Source organism: Neodiprion pinetum, chromosome 2 (genome assembly GCF_021155775.2).
Source record: "Neodiprion pinetum isolate iyNeoPine1 chromosome 2, iyNeoPine1.2, whole genome shotgun sequence".
Lineage (NCBI taxonomy): Eukaryota > Metazoa > Arthropoda > Insecta > Hymenoptera > Diprionidae > Neodiprion > Neodiprion pinetum.
The window spans coordinates 23,711,967-23,736,580 of record NC_060233.1 but is presented as its reverse complement, the minus strand read 5'-3'; the positions used below and the strand labels follow the sequence as shown (position 1 = coordinate 23,736,580).

At 36.3% G+C, this 24,614-nt stretch overlaps 2 protein-coding genes across 3 annotated transcripts; both read left to right on the top strand.

Moving 5' to 3' along the window:
• The first annotated feature begins 777 nt into the window (after positions 1-777).
• On the top strand, positions 778-7,644 carry LOC124211455 (aminopeptidase N-like). 2 transcript variants are annotated; one of them, XM_046610522.2, is made up of 12 exons: positions 806-849; positions 1,100-1,153; positions 2,020-2,512; positions 2,943-3,101; positions 3,172-3,468; positions 3,585-3,925; positions 4,381-4,462; positions 4,944-5,804; positions 5,884-6,051; positions 6,146-6,292; positions 6,381-6,459; positions 6,735-7,644. In XM_046610522.2, the coding sequence occupies exons 3-12, from the start codon at positions 2,022-2,024 to the stop codon at positions 7,026-7,028; spliced, it is 2,919 nt and encodes a 972-aa protein (XP_046466478.1). In that variant the 5' UTR covers positions 806-849; positions 1,100-1,153; positions 2,020-2,021; the 3' UTR covers positions 7,029-7,644. The 2 variants fall into 2 exon arrangements, with proteins under 2 accessions (XP_046466477.1, XP_046466478.1); XM_046610521.2 differs by lacking the exon at positions 1,100-1,153 and having other exon boundaries at positions 778-849.
• Positions 7,645-9,191: 1,547 nt separating this feature from the next.
• On the top strand, positions 9,192-24,546 carry LOC124211457 (aminopeptidase N-like). Its single transcript, XM_046610525.2, has 14 exons — positions 9,192-9,211; positions 10,660-11,144; positions 12,944-13,102; positions 13,839-14,144; positions 15,535-15,875; positions 18,671-18,752; positions 18,843-19,032; positions 20,257-20,458; positions 22,309-22,586; positions 22,831-23,027; positions 23,120-23,287; positions 23,364-23,510; positions 23,621-23,699; positions 23,789-24,546. Exons 2-14 carry the CDS (start codon positions 10,660-10,662, stop codon positions 24,026-24,028), a joined length of 2,874 nt encoding a protein of 957 aa, XP_046466481.1. The 5' UTR covers positions 9,192-9,211; the 3' UTR covers positions 24,029-24,546.
• Positions 24,547-24,614: the final 68 nt, after the last annotated feature.

Sequence of the window (24,614 nt, the reverse complement as noted above, 5' to 3'; positions counted from 1 at the left end):
TTATTATTGTCAATGCCCGGAGGACATAAATATTGGATTTATGATTCAGCTAATGCCAGGTAATAAATGTTAGTGAAATAATGAGGACTATTAAATTGAATCTGTTCACCTTTTCCTTTTTTTAAATAGCTTGATGCATGTTCTACCCATATTTTATACGCGGTATACGCATGTTTTAAAATTTTCTTGGTTACACTTGCATAGTGAATTGTTTCAAGAATATGGGGCATTCCATGTCAAATTGACCAGGGTGTAAGCTTCGATCGCCTGGATTTGGACCGCGATTTTTGTACTGTTGTTCCAACTTTGAGAAGCCGTCAAATTTTGTTCAAATTTTTTGAGTAAATTTTTTATATTGCATTTTACTAATTGAAACCTTTTAATTCCCCTAAGATTTTAAAAAGTCAACAATAGCAAGTAAGTACAAATAAAGCAATTCATGTAGCTACGGTATAACAAACGTAGCAGAACACACTGTGGTTTAAAACTTATTTTTCTATCTAACAATTAGATATCAGTTGTCTGAAAGAGTCATCCAATCGTAATTTTTCTTGTTGTAAAGCTTATTTGAAGTTTCGGTTTTGCATCCACTTAGCACATTAAAATACTATGTCATTCATCGATCCGTATTCGCAAATAAATGTGTTTTATCAGTTTTGTATGGATCGGTCATCAATTACATTCGTTGTCTATGAAAGGATTTCCAGAGAGATAAATCATCATCTTATCGTGGATGAGTAGAAGATCACCTGATTAGAATCTGCCTTAAATATCGTGAAGCTACACGTTTCTGATGGTGGTCGAGGTGTCTTTTTACCACGCATGGACATAACCATCTTCTTCAGTCAGGTAAATGATTCGAAATACTTAGTGCGTAGAGTAATGTACCTGAAACTATTTTGTATATCGAGTATAGAAACAGTTTAAGTGAAAGTGAAACCTATATAATGGAGGTTTTTCTCCAAAGTATGGTGTTATATTAGAAAGTGGATAAGAGTGATGACTGTTATGTTTCAGTATGCATACTAGCGCTGTAACATATTGGTTTTACTATCGAAGGATTTAGAATCGTATCAATACCATCAACGTATCTTTCTAGGCATATTAGTCCATGAAAATTTACTTTGAGCTCTTAAGCCTTTGAGTCATAGTGGTATGTATTTTTACCATCTATTTTATATCCATTTTTGTATTTTGAGAACTTTTCAACATATTTCTTTGCGATTTTTTGCCATTTCTGACAATATGTTAATAGCTTTTCAATAATCGAGAGTAATTGTTGCGGTGTAATGTAAGATGTTATTGTTAGAAATAAACTGATTTAGAAAAATCGTGAATATTGAAGAAATAATTCATTTCCGATAAAGTCTCTCTCTGTAAATACTCACTATATAAATACATGTTTTACATAAGTCAGAAGTTTTTGGGGTCACTAATTACGAATCGGAAGTCAGATTTTGAAAATTCAAGACGACGGATCGAATATGGTGGACAAAAATTACAAATTCAATCCAATCCGGAGAAAAAACTCTGTCCAAGGTTCTTGGGTTTGCTGATAACGAATCTAAAATCAAAGTTTGAAATTTCAGTACGGCGAATCCAATCAACGACCGTAACTCCTGCGTAGAATTTTCTGACCGGATTCGATCAAATTTGAAATTGATGGCCGCCATATGAGATTCACCATACTGAATTTTTTAAATTCGATCTCAGATCAGCAGCCCCGAAAACCATTGTCTAAAGTTTTTTCACCAGATTTGATTAGATATGAAACTTTCGTCAGCCATATTGGATCCGGCATCTTGAATTCTTGTTATTTAATTACCGCTTCGTAATCAGTGACCCGAAAAACCATTGAATATCATCTTATGATAAAAGTTGAGTTAGCAAAATAAGGTGCGACTCAAAAGGTCAAGTCAAAACACGAAGTACAGCAGTTTCTGCCGTGTTCGTCGCATTTTGCCTTATTAAAATATTCATATATATTTGACATTTAAATACCACGTCTTCATCTTTCAGCCATGCAGAATTCTGGCTTTTTGATCGCGACTGTGGTCGCAGTTGTGGTTACTCTGACGTGGTCGACCCCTTTGAAGTTCGACGAGAACTTCCCGGTAGACACCTCGATCTTAATCTACAGACTGCCGTCCACGGTTATCCCAAACCACTATGATCTTGAACTAGTACCGCTCTTCACACCTGACCAGGAGTTCACTTTCACAGGCCAACTTAACATCAGCATCTCAGTGGTTGCTTTAACAAATGTGATTATTGTACACAGCGCAAACCTGAACATCAACCAGTCTGCGACTACGTTGTACAACGTTGCTAACGAGACTTTTGTTGCCATCGCTACTCAGACTTATGATGAGAATAGAGAATTTTGGATTCTCAGTTTTACAGAAAATCTTCCACTCGGAAATTATCGTCTTTACTTCAGTTTCGGTGGGGAATTGTTAACAGATATGCGTGGACTCTACCGCAGTTCCTACCAAATCGGAAACGAAACCAGGTCAATAGTTTAATAGCTCTCACGATAAAATTGTGTGCACAGTGCAGATACAATTTAGGCATCACGGCAATATAATAGCCAAAAAGCATCTCCAGAAAAATGTTTGTACAGGTTCACATACTGAGTTACATTTATTGAATATTTGGTAACATTAGGGTTAATGTCAATAAGCCTGTGGTGTATCGTGTGCAAGTTATAAAGATAACTCTATCTCACACTGTGATCTAGAAAAAATTAGGTCAAAAAAGACACACATTTACATTCCAGTGAATTCCGATATTCCGTGATGCTAATTGTATTTTGATTTCAATATAATAACTGATGTTCAGGTGCAGATGAGTGAAGTATTTATTTGGACGCCACAAAAGCTACTTAAATTAATCTCGTTCAACTTCTCTTATCTACGACTCTTTACTAACTTTCATTTCAGGTGGCTTGTGGCAACGCAATTCCAGGCTACGTCGGCTCGTCGTGCTTTTCCCTGTTTTGATGAACCAGGTTTGAAAGCAACCTTCAGTGTTCGCCTCGCGCATTTCACAAACCAAACTGCCCTTTCGAACATGCCCAATATATCTACTAGCGATGCCGAGTAAGTCGCAACAACCTTATATTTTGCACATTGATGCACCTCATGCTAAACGTTGTGGTTCACGTCTTAGCGCAACAATTGGAGGTCGTGTTTGGACGCAATTCGAGACAACGTCAGTGATGTCGACCTATCTCTTAGCCTTTGTCATTTCGGATTTCGAGAAGCTGAGTAGCGAGGACGGATTTTTCGCCATCTGGTCACGGTCAGAGGCAGTTGATACCGGGTCTTGGGCCCTCGAAACTTCGCAAGCATGTTACCAGGTGTGTTTGAATATACTGGGTGAAGATCCCTGGCCTAAAATTGACCAAGTGGCCATTCCAGACTTTTCTGCGGGTGCAATGGAGAACTGGGGATTGATCACCTACAGGTATGCTCAGTTCAAAGGTGCAGATTGCTAACTAATAACCAATGCGAACCTTTTTCGAACGTCAAGAGACGAAATCTAGCTGATGTAGCCTCTGATTTTGGCGAATAATTTTCCAGAGAGAGGTTGCTTCTTTGGCAAGATGGCGAATCTAGCACAACGGCTCGCGAGACCATCAGTTCCATCATCAGTCACGAATTTGCTCACATCTGGTTCGGAAACCTGGTTTCTCCAAAATGGTGGGATCATCTCTGGTTCAACGAAGGTTTTGCTAGTTTCTTGGAATACCGAGTACCGTCACTAACTACTTGGATATGGCGTTATGCTGAAAGGGCAATCACTGATCAACAGCTACCAGCCTTGATTACTGATTCTTTGGAAACGACACGTCCGATGACCAACCCTGTAGGTAGTCCTGATTCGATCTGGAGTAGCTTCGACAATATCGCTTATGCCAAAAGTAAGTATTATCCGTTCATCTTCACAGCAGTGATTTTACATGTTCTACTTGCTGTCTGCGTCGAGATTCTCGACTTGAAACATTGAGTTCTAAGTGAAGAGGATACGGAAATCGAGATACGTTGCATTTTTTTAAATTTTTTATGTCGAGTATGAAACGATGTGAAATATGGCTAGGTAAATAAATAATTCAATCATAAAATTATTTCCCACAAGTTGGTAATAAGGCGTGGTTTTCATCAAAGCATTCAAGTGGTATCGTAAAGAGTAAATTCGGTTTTATAAAGTACTGAATAAACTTATAAATGAATTTTGCATATAAGAATATTTTACATGACAATAATATTATTTTCGCAGCTATATCTTTATCCGTGCAGTATGGTTTTTAAATGTATCCTGAACTGCATGTTACTTGTTTATCCGTTGATTTCTCAAACATTGAATTTTAACGTGTAGGTGCTTGCGTGATACGTATGCTCAACCGCGTGATGAGGGAAGACCTCTTTGAACTTGCGCTGCGAAATTACCTCAACCAAACGTAAGTTAGTTAGTTGTTAACTAACATTTAAGATCAACGAGAGTAGAAATCTAGCCGATGTTGGAATTAGGTATGTTTGACGAAGTTGTTGGATTGGTTAACTTGGCCTCACCGCTATACTCATCTCATTGTACAGTGCACTAAAAACAACGGTGTTAGGCTCACATCAATATTTTTATTGCTAAAATTTTCTTCTGAGTGGAACAAGAAATCTTGTTGCTTAATGAAAACCATATTAGTGCCGAGGCTAATGAGTAATGGAAAGAGACCTACACAAATATTATTGAAAAAATATAACTAAATTAGCTATTCTTCAAGATCGCGAAGGTGTACCGTGTTCTGATGTGTCTTGTAGCGAGTGCATTGTAAGATCTCGAAATAACTAGTTACTAGGCTAATAACATAATTATCTTATAAAGCAGATGTGTTTTTCCGTGTGACACCATAATTGATAGTGAAAATGGCTAATTCTCCCTTACAGAGCTTTTGGAACTTTTGAACCGAGTGAACTTTGGGAACAAATGCAAATCGTGGCTGACAGTAATAGCGCGCTACAAAACCATATGCCGATCACAACAATCATGGAATCATGGACAGAACAAGCCGGTTTTCCCCTAGTCACCGTTTTGAGAAACTATTCAACTACGGTAGTGGCATTTAGCCAAGAACGATTCTTCATGAATCGCAACTCACCGACAGCTGACCCAGAAGCTCAAAGGTGGTGGATCCCTATCACGATTGCTCTGGGAACCAACCCCACGCGATGTAACAGTGCCTTTATACAACCCGACTGGCTTCGCGCCCAAGATAAAGCTATTATGATGAACGGATTCGCGAACGATACCTGGGTAATAGCAAATTGTCAAGGGATAGGGTTTTACAGGACCAACTACGATACTCAAAACTGGCGGATGCTCATCGACTATCTGAAGAGCACGGACTACGATCAGATCAATGCCATAAATAGAGCCATATTGGTCGATGATTCACTTAACTTGGCGCGCGCTGGATACATCGACTACTCAATCGCTTTGGACCTGCTCAGTTACATCACCAATGACCTTGACTTCATTGTGTGGCGCGCTGCCATCGCCGATATCAGATACCTCAATACGATCCTTGTGAGCAGTGAAAACTACGTTTCCTGGCAGGGATTTTTGCATAGCTTGATTTCAAACGTCACAGAAACCTTGGGCTGGGTTCCCAATACCGCAGACGATCATCCTACTAGGATCCATCGAGAGCAAGTTCTCAATTTGGCTTGTCAGATTGATTACCCGGGCGCTCGTTCCGCGGCTGAATCTCTCTTCGACTTGTGGATCACTAATCCGCAGTTGAATCCGTAAGTATAAACTTGAGGTGCGAAATGGTTCAAATGTTGGTCGAAAATGGGGTCTTTAATGCCAGTTTAATCATTGTAGGGTTGACCCAGACTTGAGATCAGTTGTGTATTGTTGGGGTGTCAAAACCGTCCCTGAGACAACTTGGGATATAATGTGGAATCGGTTCCTGACAGCTAGCCTTGCCACCGAAGAGACCTTGCTCCTGCGAGGATTGGCATGCACTGAAAATCCGGAAATAATTGAGAAGTACAATCAAAACCCGCACGATCCGCTAGTATGAAAGTATTCTTCAAACATTTTCTTTCACATTAGCCAATTGTTTGTTTTCTGCGTTTTATAGATACTTGCGGCTATCCATTACACCGAATTCAGGTATCCGATCACAAGATACATACACGGTCTTCTCAGCCATTCTGAACAGTGGCCAAAATAACGTTGACATACTTCTGAACTTCATCGAAAACTACACCGCAGACATCGCTGAATTGTTAGTAATTTAAAAAGTTTTTATCAACTACCAATTAGCATTAGAAGCGGTTTCTAAACCAATCATTTAATAAATGTCTTTCTTGTAGCTACGGAGGAATGGGTGATGTGAATAACATGCTCATTAGTATTGCGGGTCGTATCACCAACCAGCAACAGCTTGAAAAGGTACGTCAAGTCATAAATTTATCACTCATGCTGTCAAATGAAATCTTTCGATCTTGGTAAACAATCCATTTTACTTGAACGCCACTTCGGAGTCTGCATGTCTATTCATCGAAATTGGGAAAAGCAACTAGAATACTATTTCGAATAAATGCATGAACATAATTCGCAGGCGTTTACCGAGCTCTCTGTACTTCAATTATGGCAGCAGTTACCGATTAATTCACTATCGATATGCGTATAGATTCCCATTGTATTCACATCTTGGACAATTTTAGTTACAAGAAGTTACCAGCTCTGAAGCATTAGGTGCGAGCTCTGCAGTAATCCAGCGTACACTTCAAACTGCTAATGTAAATCTGGAATGGATTTCGAACTATGAACCACTCATCGAGGAATGGTTGTCTGAACAGGGCTTCATTTCTGATAGCACTGCTGCCCCTGTGGTTACCACACTGCCTCCAGACGTAGAAACGACAACCCTTGAAAGCGGTGCACCAGTTCTTACATCAAGTTTATTTCTTATCTCAAGTTTTGTGGCTATGGCGATCAGTAACTACGTGATTACGTGAAATACTGATCCGACTGGATAACTCATTCAATATAGTAAACTACATCCATCCTAGTCAATCATGTTACGAGATATGCATAAACACACATATCCTTCGGATGTACAAATGCGTGTTCGTAAAATTTCATATTGTGCATGGTATACCGCAAAGCACAGACTCGTCTTACTGTATTCTTCCATGACCACGAGCGGGTTCAAAGCAGGTATTTACAATTAGAATACCACATTGAATGCTGTTGGAGGTGCAATAAATGCAATATTACATGTTGACCCCATTTCTAATTGCTTTTTAACTACACAGAAGCCGTAAACTATATTCATTTTTTTGACCGCTCCACCCTGAGCTTCCTGAGAGCAGGAAGTTATGAAACGTCCATTGTAGAATGGATTTTCGCAATTATATCAGACTTATCACTTAGTTCTTCTAACCTGATCCCTACACCGATTGGAAATCTGTCGTTCCGTAATACAATGAATCGATTTGCAAAGAGAGCAGATTTTTGCATCCAGCATTGATGTATTTATTCATAGAAATTTTCAAGCTCTATTCGCGTGTAGACATAAGCATATGAAATTTGTTATGTGGTTCCAAATAATTATACTACCAGTTGCATCAGTTTTTTAGATGCATCAAGTACAAATCCTTTCATGCATACATCTTTCCTTACATGTGATTCACTTGAAATGTTGCATTGTTGGGCTTTTACGGTCGCTGATCACGAATCTGAACTTTAAATTTGAAAATTCAAAATGGTGGACCCAATATGGCGGATGTAAATTCAATAAGTTGTTTCATCATCATAAAACTTTATGTTACGTGTGTTACGTCCTCTAGACCTCACATTCTTTTCTCGCAGTCTTGTAGTCGTTATACACTCTGCATCCTCTCCTTATCTTTGCCGAGTTAACAGTATGCTCCCTCTACTCCTAAACTGCGACTACCCAGTCCCTTCTATCCTTCCTTCTATGTACACATTCTCAAGTCATCTTTGATTCGGCCAACATCTAAATTCACCTCTCTTCCTTTTTTCTTCGTCCACATTTTCTCACTGTACTCTCCATATCTTTGACAATAAATAAATTATACACTAAAACATTAAACTCCTCAATGCAACTATCCTCTCATTTCCTGTGATCCTTCGTACGTGCGTGTAGTCGACGGGTTACAAACTCGAAACATGATGTAATAACATCACAGCTGCGCGTGGATGCGGTCATCGATAGCCGCTCCTTGTGTTAACTACCATCCACCCCGTAACACATGGTTTTTAAGGTCACTGACTACGAGTTTAAACTAGAATTTCAAAAATTCAATACGGTGGATCTAATATGGCGGACAAATAAGAACAAGGAGAAAATTTTTTTGTTGTGTATTAAGTTTGCGCGAAAATTGGCATTCAGATTTTCATGGTAAATTAGGAGGAAATGTTTTTTTTCCGTGGAGAAATACGATTTTTTACCATTTTTTTAGAGATGCTATTTTTGCAATAAGTAAATAAATAAATTAAAAAAATTTTTAGATTAAAAAATATTTCTGGAACCATGTGAAATCAAAAAACTGGGCAGTTGTTACCAAAATAGTAGTTTAATAAATAAAAAGCTGCAAAAAAAAGGTGGGACGCTGAGAGTCCCAGCGTGAATTAAAAGATTAAAATATAATAACATAATAACGTATTGGGAACACATCATCTCTGACACTGGAAAATATCCGACAAAGATGTGACAATGTTTACTTGATGCAGTGAGTACACACATATATAATAGGAAGTGATTAGGTCGGGTATTGAAGCATCACCTTATGAAAAAAACCAGACCGTTCACAAATACATGATCAAAGGGTAGCTAAAAATGATTCCACTGCTCTAGTACTTTATGGAAATGTGTTTATAATTGGAAAGATACGTGCACCTATTGATCAATTCCTCAATAACGCAGTTTCCTGCCTCTGAAGCCAGACATGCCTATAAAGAGATGGTATTGCTTGATAAGATAATACTTGTTATGTGATAACGATTCATCATTGCTAGATTATTAGAGCCTTATATTTGGAAGCCATTATTAAGCGTGGTTCTACTTCAAGCGTGATTATCGTGCCAGCGATCGTCAGAGAAGGTGAGATATTCGAACTGAAGATCAGGTTTTGTTTCAGTAGAGACTAGTGAAAACACATGTGACAAACAAGTCGTAAGTGGGAATACAATCAAAATACGGCTTAAGAACGCTGCAGACATGAAGGAGAATTTTATTTTTGTAATTTTTGCATCAGCCACTCTTTTCATTCCGTCTGCAATATTCAATTGTTCTCAATAAAATACTATTCATTTGATTCATATCTTTGAAGTCTCGCATTTGCTCGCCTTCGAACCGCGAGTGAGATCTTCGTCAGTTCTGCAAATTACGTCGTCGAGGTGGAATCCATATAAGAATCTTTTTTTTTTTTGTCTTGTTTTTGTGATTTGGCATCTGTAAGTACTGTTATTTATATTTTCGAAGCACTTTTTTTCAATACGTCTTACATCATTATGATTATGATTTTCTAGTTCCAATTCATAATTTATATTAATCAGTAAACGTGCATCCGCTACGATTCTTATGACAGGCAAATATCATCGCATATCGCATATCGCAAAGTTCAACATATTCATACTTCTTTTGTAGAAAGTGGTAAAAATTCTAAATTGATAAGCGGTGGGTGTGTACTCTTGAGAATCAACTGTCGACTGTACTCGACGAGATGTATGAACTTGAATACTTGTGTGCAATTAGTTTCTATTGAAATCATAGTATCAATCGTTTTCTCTAATTTTCTTGAGTGTGCAATTTCGTTGAAAATACGAGGTTGCAGTTCGTAATAATGACGTGGCGAGACTTTGACAGAAAAATCATTATCTTGCAACTTCAAAATAATTGAGATAGAGGTAACGACGAGTGCAAATGTAAGTATAATGTCAATATTGTATCACGGTGTATTGAATTTCAGGCAATCTCCTAAGATTGTTAAATTACGACTTTTCCGAAAAAAATCATTGAAATGTTAATGTTACGAACTTTAATCTTGTTTAAAATCACAATCATTCAGTGACTATAATACATATTATACATTTAATAGCCGGAAGCACTTGAGATTCAAAAATTTTCGGACATCTTACACCAGTTTTGACAGTTTCAAAAATTATGATTATATTAGATTGGCCGTAGTTTTTACGTTATTGTAGTATTGTAAGGAGTCGGATGGTTTCTAATATAGTCATGATTTAATTCAAAAATTCTTCATTCGCAAGTACCAATATTCGCGGAAAAAATCAGGGAAAAAAATTCTATTGAGCTGCGTAGTATTTTTTTTAATAAGCCTTGAATATTAAACAAATCAAACGTTGCATCTAAATACTGCTTTTCTGAGTCATAATATGAAAATGTCGATAAAGTGACTAACTAAGGCCAAGTTCCAAGGGTCGATGACATAAAATTTTACTAAGGCCACTGAAATATGAAGGGCAACAAAACCTCTGTTGACCAGTCTAATGAATACGTAGAAGAGAATCAGTGACTCTATATTATAGATGTTCAATAAGTACATGCAAAATTAAAATGATAGTAAGCTCTTGACAATTGCATAATTTGCTAAAATACAGATGGAGTATTCATGGCACCTCCTCGTCGGTTTGGTAGTAGTGGCGATTTCTGCTGTAACGTCAGAGTCTGTGAACCGACGCTCGAGTACGTCGCGAGTTGACAACGATGTAGACTACCGACTGCCAAACAACACAATCCCGCTTCACTATGACATTCGACTTGTACCCTTCCTTGAAAATGGAAATTTCACGTTTGGCGGCGAAGTTACGATAGATGTAATGGTTGTGGAGCAAACCTCTACGATTGTCCTGCACGCATACGATATTGACATAAATAATGACACCGTGGTGGTAACATCTGACAATGTGACATATGCGATCAGCAACAAAACCTTCAATAGAGATCTGCATTTTTATACACTGAACTTCGCAACTAGTCTCGAACCAGGAAACTATTCTATCTATATTGAGTATGTCGGAATTTTATCGGCTAGTATGGAAGGCTTCTATCGCAGCTACTACACTACGAGTTCTGGGGAAACAAGGTCAGTGATTAAAAGATCTAGTTACCATAGAGTTAGCCCTTTGATTCATGCTGGGGCGCTCAGCGTCCCACATTTTTTTTGCAGCTTTTTATTTAGTAAAATATTTTTTTTGGTAACAGCAGCCGAGTTTTTTGGCTTCACATGGTCCATGAAATATTTATAAGTATAAATAATATATAAAATTTACTTATTGATTGCAAAAATAGCACAGTTAAACAAGCGATCACAATTTGTACTTTTCCCCGAAAAAAAGTATTTTCTCCTAAACTACTATGAAAATCCGAATGCCAATTTTCACACAAACTGAATACACACTGAAAATTTTTTCTTCTTGTTGTTTTTGTTTGTCCGCCATATTGGATCTGCCATTTTGAATTTTCGAATTTTGAATTCAGATTCAGAATCAGTAACCCCAAAAACCATATAACCTAAATTTTTATCAAATTCAAATAACTCTTTGAATTTGCGTCCGCGTATTAAAATTGCTATTTCGAATTTTCGAAATTCGAGTTTAGATTCGTAATCATCGACCCCACAAGCCCATTTATACAAAATTTTAAGGGAATCGCATGAAAGAAAAAATGTATGCATGAAAGGGTTAAGTGCAAATTTTACAGAAATTAAATTTTTTTCAACTTTCCACCTTGCAACAGGGATGAAGAAAAGTTATTATAATTACACCGAAAACGAAAACTTAAATTTCCCTTTAGTTTTGACATTTTGAGGGTTAAAAAATTCCGAACAATTTCAGATGGATGCCTGTGTGTATGTGTGTGATCAGTGTTTTGTCTGATAATATCTCGAGAATGGATAAATGATTTTCATGACTTTGATCTTAATTGATACGGTCCTTCCGAAATTAGAATTAATTGGATTTAAAGCGAATTCGGCTAGGCTGTTTATAAGTTATTTGCCGAAATTTATATAAGTTTGACCAACAGTAACTTGAATATAGGTTTGCTGATTCCGTTAGAATTTGGTCCATTTATTTGGCTTCATTTAACTTAATACTAATCAGATTTGGAGAAGAAGACGAAACAGCTAAGCAATCACTGAGTTTCTGAGAATTATTTCGCCTCACACTATTCAGTCTTATTTATGGTGTGTTATTTATATATAAGGTGTCCTAGGACCACACCCCATACGCGACCGATGTGTTCTTTGTGAAAATCTGTGACTGAAACGCCCTGTTACTTTTAATAGTGTTACGTACTCAGTCTTTCTTCGCACTCACGACTCATTCTTCGTCTCTCCTATCTGACAGACTCTGCATTTCACCTGACTATCGCCTTCCAATCCCAGAACCCTGATCATGCACTCTGGTTTCTGCATTCACTCACGCTTCGTTCTGTTTATTCTGAGACGCTTCAGCTTCACCTCTCGATCTACACACTTCTGATCTACCTTCAAAACCGTTCACTACGTCTCCACCTTGATTCAAGACAGTTGCCAATTACACGACGGTCAAATGACGATCCACCAGCCCTGTACTGATCAATCAGATACTACCGGGTTGGCTAATTTCAAAGGCTGTAATTCGCAAACGACAAATGTCCTATGAGAAATAAAAATGTTTTAGTCACAGATTTTTACCAGAATATGTTAATAGCCTATGGGGGGATAGTCCTGGGCCATTCTGTACGTAAAATAGAAAAGTATAGAAACATGCAACTAAATGCGAAAATAGTTCGGAAACTTACGGGAACAAGGAAGGACATCGTTTTAAGTATTTATGTTCCTGGAACAGCTGATATCGTCATAATACTTGCTGAACACTTATACCCGTTTTTTATTTTCAGGTGGCTAGCAACTACTCAATTTGAGCCGGTTTATGCCCGTCGGGCATTTCCGTGCTTCGACGAACCGGCTTTAAAAGCACGCTTCACGATTAGCATCGCTCACTGGCCGAACCAAACTGCTATTTCAAACGCAGCAGTTGCGTCCACTTCAGGAGCCGAGTAAGTATATAAATCATTCAAATTCTGCTATCGTCTCCTAATCTTGGTTCAAATCATCTCAATTATCATTCGTCTTTCGTCTTTCGCTGTTCGTCTTTTGTTGACTATCCATCCTCGACTGCAGCCTTCGAAACAAAACCCGCCCTTACATTTGTTGTGCCTAACAAGGATGGTATCCCAGGCCGATTTCTCCGATTTTATTTATTTTTTTGTAATATGTTATGGTAGACTAAAAGCTGAACGATACGTATTTTTTTTTTTTTTTACCGCCTTTAAATACTCTATGGTGATGAAACCACCGTCCAGGGTAAGGCATGTCAAGGGGCAATTTGGCAGTTTCATCCAAAAGAACATAACGAGAAATGAAAAATGTAAATATCTGAAAAAAAAATGTCAAATCGTCCCTTGACATGCCTTAACTTTGAGGGTAGTTTCATCACCTGAAAGTGTTTCATGGCAGGTAAAATAAAATGCGTCTCGTTTAATTTTTAGTCTTCTATACCATATTACAAAAGAAATCAAATTGGAGAGATCGACCTGGGATACCTACCTTGTTTGTAAGTCAAGTGCGCACTCTCTCTCTCAAAATGCAACTCTAAACACCCTTATGCGCGACTGGGCTTCTCCGAAGTCTGTCCATTGTTTTAAACTATAAGTCATATGCTTTTGCCGTCGCTGAAATCTCCATAACAAAATTGATTTTCAATCCGACGAAAAATGTACTTTCCATTTCCAGTTCTACCATAGAAAATCGAGTGTGGACATATTTCGAAACGACGCCATTAATGTCCACGTACCTTGTCGCCTTTGTAGTATCTGACTTCGAATACCAATCAAATGATGACGAGTCATTCAGGGTTTGGGCTCGCTCAGACGCTCTGAATACTACGACCTACGCCGTCACCGTTGGTCAGGAGATATTGGCTGATATGAATGATTTTACCGGAATCGACTACAACCTGTCATTCTCGAAGATGGATCAGATTGCAATACCAGACTTTTCCGCGGGAGCTATGGAAAATTGGGGTCTTGTTACTTACAGGTCAGTTGTATAACACGTTGCGGTTCTTTTTCTTGTTATCGCCATAAAGTGAAGACAGAAACAAATGCTTAAGCCCACCGACATATACCACCAAATGTGATCGTTTTAATTTACTGTCAGCAATGAATCATCAATAAGTGAGCTCTCTTCTTCAAGTAGTAAATATTTTCTCTCAAGTTCGCCAGTGACAATTATTACCACGATATATCGATCATTTGGCACTCACAGTAAAGTCAAGTATGATAAAGTATGTTGAGGACATTATTGAAGCTCTAATAGTGATGCGAATTCCTCAAATCGATTATTCGCGTAATATATCATTGCCGTAGAAGGCCGGTTGGAAAAGCTGCAATGCTTTTACTGAAAATTTAAAGGGACTCGGAAGCGAAAATAGCCCGAAAATGGGATAAAATTCAAAAGGCATCTGTCAAGAACTGAAACAGCATACATACATTCTAATTTTCGCAACGTTTTTATTGGAGTTTTAGCTACAAAATTCAGTGGTTAATGTCGGGAAAATATAAATATTTAAGGGAGATATGCACGGATAAACAAGACCACGAGTCTCATGCACCGCTCCCTTATTGCCATGATTCCGAGTGTACGATTTTCAAGTCCCATTATCACCAGGGAATGTTTCTCTACAAACTGAGCCTAAGGTTTTTGAAAAAACATGAATACTAAGAAACTGAGGGCTAAAATTTGAAAAAAAATCGAAAAATGAATGATATTTGTTGTATAACAACAATAATAAAACATTTATTTACATCAATGTAGGTTCACTTTGTATAAAAAGTTGATATCTTCATTAAAAAAAAACGAAGGCTATCTGTCATAGTGTTTTTGAGTTATTGTGGAAAAACCAATGACAAATGTTGTTTATATAAGTATGTATGTACCACACCCAAACGCAAGGTTGCTTTCAACGCTGAATATCTTGTATTATTAAAATTTGTTTACGTGTACCACTGATTGTCATCGACAAAAATGTGCCGAACAACTTAGAAATAACAAAAATTTTGTACATTTTTTCAGTAGTTTATAAAAGCGAATTGAAGACTTAACACATTTTCAGCCCTCAAGGCCTTCCTAGTTCACCTGAGCTCAATTTTGCGAATTTTTCAGTTTTTCTTACGCTAAAGTGTTTGGAAGAGATTGTAGTAAGAGAATGAAAAAATTTTAATAATGAAAAATTTCGAAATTCTACGCTTCCTAATCCGCTTAAATATGCATTCTTTAATGAATGTCAGACAACCGTTTTGAATCGAAATAATTTGTGAGAGGATAAATTACTTTTAAACCAGTTTCTTTTGACGGGCTTTTGAGAATTGAACGGTCAACTCTTCGAAGAGCAACAATTAGCAGCAATTATGATTAAATATAATTTCAGAGAGCGGCTTCTGTTGTATAAAGATGGTGTGGCGACCACACGAAACAAACAAAACATCGCGACGGTGATTGCACACGAGTTCGCTCATCAGTGGTTCGGTAATCTGGTGAGTCCACTATGGTGGAAATATCTTTGGCTCAATGAAGGATTTGCAACGTATTTCGAGTACTACTCGACAGCAACCGTTGAAACGACTTGGCGTCTAGCAGAACAATTCACAGTCGATTACTATCACCCTGCACTACTCGCCGATAGTTTAGAGACGTCTCATCCCATCAATGAAGACGTTTACAGTCCGAGCGAGATTAACGCAATTTTCGACACTATCTCTTATTCGAAAGGTACGCTTGATCGATCTATCATTAAGCTATCATTTGCAGTCAGCATTAAGACAAGCGTGGCAGTAAATTGATAACAAATTTCATGCTTGTGTTATTTGTTCAAATAACCGTGACGTACTTATTAGAAAAGAAAAAATATTCCACAGAAAGAAATATTTTTATTGTAAAATAATTTCCGGGAGATATTGTGTTATAGTCCGGTCGAGAAGTGAGTTTACTGAGGAAAATCGTTAGAATGGTCTTAAAAATATGGCGATTGGTGCATTGGATTCAGAATTTAAAATGTTAAAACCGGTATTTTTTAATTAATCCGCCATTAAAAATTTCAATAGTTATAAACAAACAACGAAAAGAAAAAAAGGGAGTCTCCGTTTTATAGCTATAATTTCGAAAATATAAAAGATAAATGAATTTTGAAAAAAGATCCTAAAAGAGGAGGAAATTTCCGATGAAAAAGTCCGTACTCCCGGAATTCTAGCTTTATTATTTATAATTTTAATTTAACGTTGAAAATAGGGCTCCGCGCGGCCGTTTCGGTGCCTAGGCGTCACCGCCTAGCGAAGCATGCAACACGAAACAATTTTTTTATAACATTCAATATTAATTTAAAAATTTGAATAAATTACAGTGTTATCTAGACACTTGAAGGAATGTAGTCTTACCGAAAAAAATTTTTAATTCGATTTTCGTTCAAGTTATTTCATTGTTAATTAACTCATTTTTCATAGACTTGACTTTTCATAAAATCACTTGTAAAAGTTTAAAAAATGGCTCTATAAATTTTTTTTCTTTTGTGAGCTCTTCTTATATGAATAATAAACAAGATTCAGTGGTAAAAGTTTATAAAAGTTTTTTCATTTGTTTATAATGATTTTTCAAAGTTATCAAAAATGGAAAAATCCGGCTAATGTTATGAAAAAAATTTTTTTTCATAAATCTTGAATTTTGGTTGTTTTTAAATTAATATGTTGCGTTTATTAGCTTGGCTGAAATTTTTTTAACCTGTATTGTTTAAAAATTCATTATAAACAAATAGACAAGTTGAATATTTTTGAAAAATTTTTTTTGGTCATTTAATTGTCTTAGTGAAATAATGATTTTAAAAAAAAAATTTTTCTTAAAAAAATTATTTAATTGTTTATAACTGTTTTTTTCATTTATCCACCATTTAAATTATTTATTAAGAAATAATTTTTTTTCTAAAAATCATCATTTACAATTGTTAATATAATTATGAGAAAAATTTTTTTTTCTATTTGAATTTTCATTGTTTATTTTATAAACAATTTGTTACAAACAAATTTATATTTCCATTTTATTTTTTTTTCGTTGCATTAAAAAATTACAAATACAGCCATGTGCACCAGAGTTGTAAAAAAAATTTTTTGGGGTAAAGTATTTTAAAATTCAATAATAAATTTTTTGGGGTAAAGTATTTTAAAATTCAATAATAAATTTGTTTTACAACTCTGGTGCACATGGCTGTATTTGTAATTTTTTAAAGCAACGAAAAAAAAATAAAATGAAAATATAAATTTGTTTGTAACAAATTGTGTATAAAATAAACAATGAAAATTCAAACAGAAAAAAAAAATTTTCTCATAATTATATTAACAATTGTAAATGATGATTTTTAGAAAAAAAATTATTTCTTAATAAATAATTTAAATGGTGAATAAATGAAAAAAATAGTTTTGAACAATCAAATAATTTTTTTAAGAAAAAATTTTTTTTTAAAATCATTATTTCACTAAGACAATTAAATGACCAAAAAAAATTTTTCAAAAATATTCAACTTGTCTATTTGTTTATAATGAATTTTTAAACAATACACGTTAAAAAATTTTCAGCCAAGCTAATAAACGCAACATATTAATTTAAAAACAACCAAAATTCAAGATTTATGAAAAAAAATTTTTTTCATAACATTAGCCGGATTTTTCCATTTTTGATAACTTTGAAAAATCATTATAAACAAATGAAAAAACTTTTATAAACTTTTACCACTGAATCTTGTTTATTATTCATATAAGAAGAGCTCACAAAAGAAAAAAAATTTATAGAGCCATTTTTTAAACTTTTACAAGTGATTTTATGAAAAGTCAAGTCTATGAAAAATGAGTTAATTAACAATGAAATAACTTGAACGAAAATCGAATTAAAAATTTTTTTTGGTAAGACTACATTCCTTCAAGTGTCTAGATAACACTGTAATTCATTCAAATTTTTAAATTAATATTGAATGTTATAAAAAAATTGTTTCGTGTTGCATGCTTCGCTAGGCGGTGACGCCTAGGCACCGAAACGGCCGCGCGGAGCCCTATTTTCAACGTTAAATTAAAATTATAAATAATAAAGCTAGAATTCCGGGAGTACGGACTTTTTCATCGGAAATTTCCTCCTCTTTTAGGATCTTTTTTCAAAATTCATTTATCTTTTATATTTTTGAAATTATAGCTATAAAACGGAGACTCTCTTTTTTTCTTTTCGTTGTTTGTTTATAACTATTGAAATTTTTAATGGTGGATTAATTAAAAAATACCGGTTTTACCATTTTAAATTCTGAATCCAATGCACCAATCGCCATATTCTTAAGACCATTCTAACGATTTTTCTCAGTAAACTCACTTCTCGACCGGGCTATTATATTAAAATACTCATGCTAATCGGTATAAACTACTTCACGTTATCTATTCCAAGATTTTCATAGTTCAAAATTCGTTCCCCACGGATTCATATGGAGTTACCGTCTTCATGCTTATAAACAAAATACTTCCTGTGTGTTTCTTACCAAGCTGGTTCTGTCATCCGTATGATGCAGCATTTCCTTGGGGGGCCTGTATTCCAGGCAGGATTACAACTTTACCTGCAGAACATGTGAGTGCGACTTCTCATTCCCCGATGAAACATGTTACGACTTTGGAAAAATATTTGAATCTTGAGATATCCTACAATTTATCATTGTAGGGCATATGGTGCAGCAACACCTGATGATCTCTGGGAGGCGCTTACAACTGCAAATACCAATATGTCGAGTCCAATTCTGCATACGCACGTTGACATAAAAACTGTAATGGATACCTGGGTAAACCAAAAAGGATATCCTCTGGTTACCGTGACAAGAAACTACACAACAGCTACCCAGGAAATATCACAAGTAAGCTATAATTAAAATGTTTTATCGACCTTATCCATTAATGTAGTATAGGTTCTCAGTGTCATAGGTCCAATAAAGGCAGTCAAAATTACTTGACGTTTCGGCCATTTGAGGGGGACTTCTCAGAAACAGCATAATATATTTAAATGCAAAAAAAAAAGAAATACAAAAAAAGTGTATAACATAATACAAAGAAAACCAAACGAATCAAAATCAATTGCAATAGAACTATTATACTAACATCAAATACGTGATACATCGCCAAAAAACATACTAATAAGATTCCTAGATGTTAACACATCCGGACATTAACAAAATTATAGAAAGTTAGGTTGGAACAGCAAGTTCATCGATCTGTAACAGTACTTAGGACTGTAACAGTACACACAGCAAGCAGGTAAATCAGTCAAACACTTACAAAAAAACCACTAGGGTATGCTTGAAAGACACTTTATCGGGCTCCTTTGGTACCATGTTAGTTAAAAAGGTAATAAAACGTAGCTCTTAAGCCGTGATTAAATAGGATCAACCCATGGTATAGTAACGTTCGACCTTTAGTCATGCTAAACGCGGGAACGAGTAAACACCTGGGTAATAAGAAAACATAGAGTGACAACTCATAATCGATGAAAGTGTCAACCATCCAAGCGCCAACAAGTCTAACAGTTCGACTAGTTAGATCCGTTGTCATGAAAGGAGTCAGTTGCTAGACTTACTCGAAATCGAATTATGATATGCCTTACTTAAATTGTTAATATTTGGTCTAAGAATAACACAACTATCGTCACTAACCATATTACACAACTGTAAAATCAGTCTTTTCCTATAATCCCTTTCATGGCAAAGAATACTTACATCATTAAAATAAAAATTATAATTCAGATCAATCCTGTATTTTGTCAAAGCGGTTTCTTCATCCGTATCCATAAGAATGTCCCTCTTATGCTCGTTGACTCTAGTTTTCAAAAGCCTCTCCGTTCGACCAATATAACATTGGTCACAATCCTTGCGAGGTACTTTATACACAACTTTGGACTTATTTCCAACAGGAACAGCATCTTTTGGCCAAACAATATATAATAATATAGTGAGCTCTAATCATCACCGAAGATAACGAAGAAGTCGCCGAATCCGGCTATAAATAATTGTTTTCCAAGAACAAAAGCACAGTATCAGAATTACAACGAAGTATACAGATTTTGAAATCGGATGATTTACTTCCAGGAACGTTTCCTGCTGAAGGGTCGTGGCTCATCGAATGACACAACGGAGTACAAATGGTGGATTCCAATCAACTTTGCTTCGCAAGCTAACATTGCCTTTACTGCGACGGCACCATCTGACTGGATTCGTTCACAAGATGATAGCGTGGTGATTAGTGGTTTCTCGCCTACACAATGGGTCATCTACAATGTGCAGCAAACAGGTAAAAAATCGGTATTATTTCTACTAAAATTTAAACACGGTTGTATAAAATGAACATAAGTATAAGAAACCTCTGTCGATTCAGAATACGAAGGTAAGATGAGAAAATAGCACAGATCATAACCAGACACTGTCGTTAAGAGTGTAATAGCACCATGCAATATGATAAAAGTGACCACGATTTCGTTGGAGGGTCCAAAGAATTAAAACAAAAAAAATCAATGGTAACGAGCATGCTTACACAAGTTCATGTTCCATAAAGAAGTGATGAATAGCGGGTGGTTGCAATCACAGTATTCAAACGATTAACTGTTAAAACATGCACTTCCTCGGGACTCCAAATTTTGTTCAGGATAGGTTAGGGTAGATTAAGAGAAGGGTAAAACGTCAATTCATGTAGCTAATAGAAAAATCCGATCGGGCTGGTGATTTTTTTCCGACCACTTCTTTTCATGCCGAATGCAACGCAGAAACCCGCGAAAAAATAACTCAAATTTTCGGAAAATTTCTACAGGTTTTATTTCGAAGGAATTTACCGCAAATTCCATGTCCTTATTTGTGACAAATGTTATAAAGAGCTCCAAAAAAGAAGATGGTTACTTTTTAAATCATTTCCACGACTTCTGAAACATTTCTTGAGCGTAAAAAAGTTGTTTTTGCCGAATATTTCCATAAATATAAGTTTCCTGGCGAAATGTGTCTCTACCGAAATTGTAGGTCTTGTCGAGATTCGGATTTTCAGTGGTACACATTTTTTTGCTTACCTGCATAATTTTTGTTCTAATGATTGAGCACCTGATTCACAATTTTTTCTCGAAAAAAATCATTTTTACGATGATAATAATCATACAGATACAGTATTATTCATTCAACTTCCCGTATACTATACCGTATTCCGATTAAAACTTTTTGCGATGTGCTAAATAACTTCGCTTATGTTATGATATAAAATGTTTACGTTCCGTCTTCTGTGCATTTGCTTCAAACTACCATCGTAAAATTGATCAATTACCTATTATAAATGCGCCATATATCGGAACCAAGGAGACATCCAATCGATGAAGAGAGAAATCATTGCAGCATTGTACCACGGAGTCTCCAATGATGTTGAGCGACAACACTTCTTCTGCCCCACGAGCGCCAGTTCTTGGTGCTTTTACCAATAAGCAGTAGCTGAAAATCGAAAACCTGGTCTGCACACGAAAAACATAAAAACACTGCTGAACCAAACGGTGTTCACTCATAGCATCCCGATCTATCAAAAGGTTTCAGATGAAGAATTGTTACGTCGTTATAAGCAGTTCTTCGGTGTACTGAAACGTTGATAAATAAATAATACTTTCTCTATGTTATTAACGTTACCGTAAAAGTGATTTTCTTTTCGAAAACTTGTACTTCGGGTGTCCAACCATTTGAATAGAAATTATACTGGTAAGCGAAAAAATGTGTACAATTGGAAATACGCGTCTCCACAAGACCTACAACTTTGGTGGATACACATTTCACCAGAAAATTTATATTTATGGAGATATTCGGCAAAACCAACTTTTTTGATCTGAAGAAATCTTTCGGAAGTCGTAGAGTAAAAGTATGAATTTTTTTGGGAACTTTTTATTACATTTTTCACAAGTAAGGCCATGGAATTTTCGGTGGGTCAATTCCTTCGAAATAAAACTTGTAAAACTTGTCCGAATATCTAAGCTGTTTTTCGGTGGTTTTCCGCGTTGAATTCGACGTGAAATGAATAGTCGAAAAAAATCACCAGCCTCGTCGGACTTTTCCATCACGTACATGACGGGTGTATCCTTCCCTTAAATCACGTACTTCCTCAAGCATCAAATTCTTGTGCAGGTTTCTACCGCGTCAACTACGATGATACTAATTGGGGCATGATTTCCTCGTATCTCCAGACGTCAGCCTACATAATTATTAACGTACTAAACCGTGCGCAGCTCATTGACGATTCGTTAAACTTGGCACGTGCTGGGTACCTCAACTACAGTGTCGCTTTGCCTGTAACCCGTTACTTGACTCAAGAGACTTCTTATGCTCCATGGGCAGCTGCATTCACTGCTTTTACTTACTTGAACACAATGCTGGCGAACTCCACAGGCTACGAAGATTTCAAGGTGAGATTAAAAAATTATGGAAAATACATTGTGTTCAATATAAATGCTTCATACTACTTGAGATGACTCTATGTTTTTTATTAACCGCTGTGGTTTGGCTTTCGCTGCGGGTCAAAAGTTCGACTATAAAAAACCATATTTGTAGGTACAGGTTTTGGTTTAACACATTTTGTAGCGAAGTTCAATGAATCATAGATTTTGTTTTTTGTTTTCAATTTTGAAATCCGTTAATTTTTTTCCACAGACGTACGTGTTGTCACGCGTTACTCCGATCCATGAATCCCTTGGCCATGAGGAACTAAGCTCTGATGAACACATCACCAAATTACATAGGCTGAGTGTTAATTCTTGGGCTTGCCGGATGGGCTCCACAACCTGTCGGGAGAAAGCAGAGGAACTACTGCTGGACTATTACAGTAGCTCAGATCCAACCGATTCAACGTTAGTAGTTGATATTCTACATAATCACGGTATTCAGAGGTTACGTGATTTCAACCGACACCTCTTACATTTGAACTGTCTCTTTTTCGCAGAATTTCTGCTGATTTGAAGGCTTGGGTTTACTGCGAGGGCCTACGAAACGCCAATACTTCTGTGTGGAATTTCCTATGGGAAAGGTACTTGGCTACGAATTTCTCTGGCGAACAAACTCTGATCCTATCGAGTTTAGGATGCAGCCAGGATGAGGATATATTGAATAAGTACGTCCATAATCGGTTTGTCATTTCAGTGTGACGGTGTAGGTACTTGTTAATATGGCGACTATCTTCTTTGCAGTTACCTGGCATTATCAATATCAACGAATTCTTCAATTCGTTCCCAGGATACCTCTAGTGTTTTTACATCGGTCTACACCGCTAGCCCTAGCAACGTGGACGTGGCTTTCAATTTCCTCGTCAACAATTACGAGGAAATATCCGAGTTGTGAGTATACCTTTGGAAAGAAGCTTATCCAACCCCACTTCCAGTATAATTTACTAATATTATTCACAAATCTTACACGCACTAAAATTATATGATTTACTTTCGTGTAGTTACGGTGGAATGAATCGTATTGGCAGCATGCTGCAGGGGCTAGCCTCACGGGTGGTCAGTTCTGAGCAACTTCAAAAGGTATGAGAAATTATGTGAATTGGTAATCCACTTTAGGATGAATTTTTAGTAATCTTGATTAATGCTGGGTACCCAAAACGATTCTGTAGCTGAAGGATTTCGTTGAAGAGAAACAAGACGTTCTGGGAGTTGCACTTACATCGGCTCAGCAAGCTATCGAACTTGCCGAGGAAAATATCTCCTGGCTAGAAAACTACGAGGCTGACATTGTGGAGTGGCTGGCTGAAGAGGTAGCAGCCATTGATGAACCTCAAGACAGTGGATCCGAACGCGTCAGCTTCGGCATTCTTCTCATGACCATATCTATAGGTGTTATAGGATTTATCTAGAACATTTCCAATGGCAGACCAATGGCAATGAGCATTTCGATTAGGAGAGTGGTTATCGTTAGATCTTTACGACTATTTTTCAATTCCCACTGATTGGTGATTCCTCAAAAATATTGATATTATCTTTTAAAATCCTATACTCACGGTGGAAATTTTTTCCGACAGTTTGTCGTCAACCCGCGATATTTAACTGGATGATTTTACAACATCTGTAAGATCACCATGTTTTCAAAATTTCAAAGATCCATTGAGCATCACTTCACGTGTTCGAACCATATTTTATACGTATAATACGGAAAAAAGTAAACATGATTTCGGATCAATATAAAAAAAAACTTAATTAAAACTGAATATTTTACACGGCTTGTGAAAATCGTTGCTTTTTTTAAAATGCGATTTTCATGAGTACCTTCAAAATTTTATACCCAACCCCTGTTATACAGATTTGACCCAGTGTTGAATTGATTTTTTCATGAAAATACATTTGTATATGAAATAAATACAGCACAGTGTAATAAAACTTGTTTTTCCTAGATCTCTGGCTTAACCCATTTTTCTGCAGTCCAAATCCTCTTCGCGATAAACT

Bases quoted from the DNA above. Each gene is read 5' to 3' on its own strand.
- LOC124211455 (XM_046610521.2), top strand. From the start codon at position 2,022: ATGCAGAATTCTGGCTTTTTGATCGCGACTGTGGTCGCAGTTGTGGTT. The intron at 3,926-4,380 runs GTAAGTATTATC...TTTAACGTGTAG, and splicing joins CAATATCGCTTATGCCAAAA to GTGCTTGCGTGATACGTATG. The intron at 6,052-6,145 runs GTACAATCAAAA...TGCGTTTTATAG, and splicing joins AATCCGGAAATAATTGAGAA to ATACTTGCGGCTATCCATTA.
- LOC124211457 (XM_046610525.2), top strand. From the start codon at position 10,660: ATGGAGTATTCATGGCACCTCCTCGTCGGTTTGGTAGTAGTGGCGATT. The intron at 14,145-15,534 runs GTCAGTTGTATA...ATATAATTTCAG, and splicing joins TGGGGTCTTGTTACTTACAG to AGAGCGGCTTCTGTTGTATA. The intron at 18,753-18,842 runs GTGAGTGCGACT...TTATCATTGTAG, and splicing joins CAACTTTACCTGCAGAACAT to GGCATATGGTGCAGCAACAC.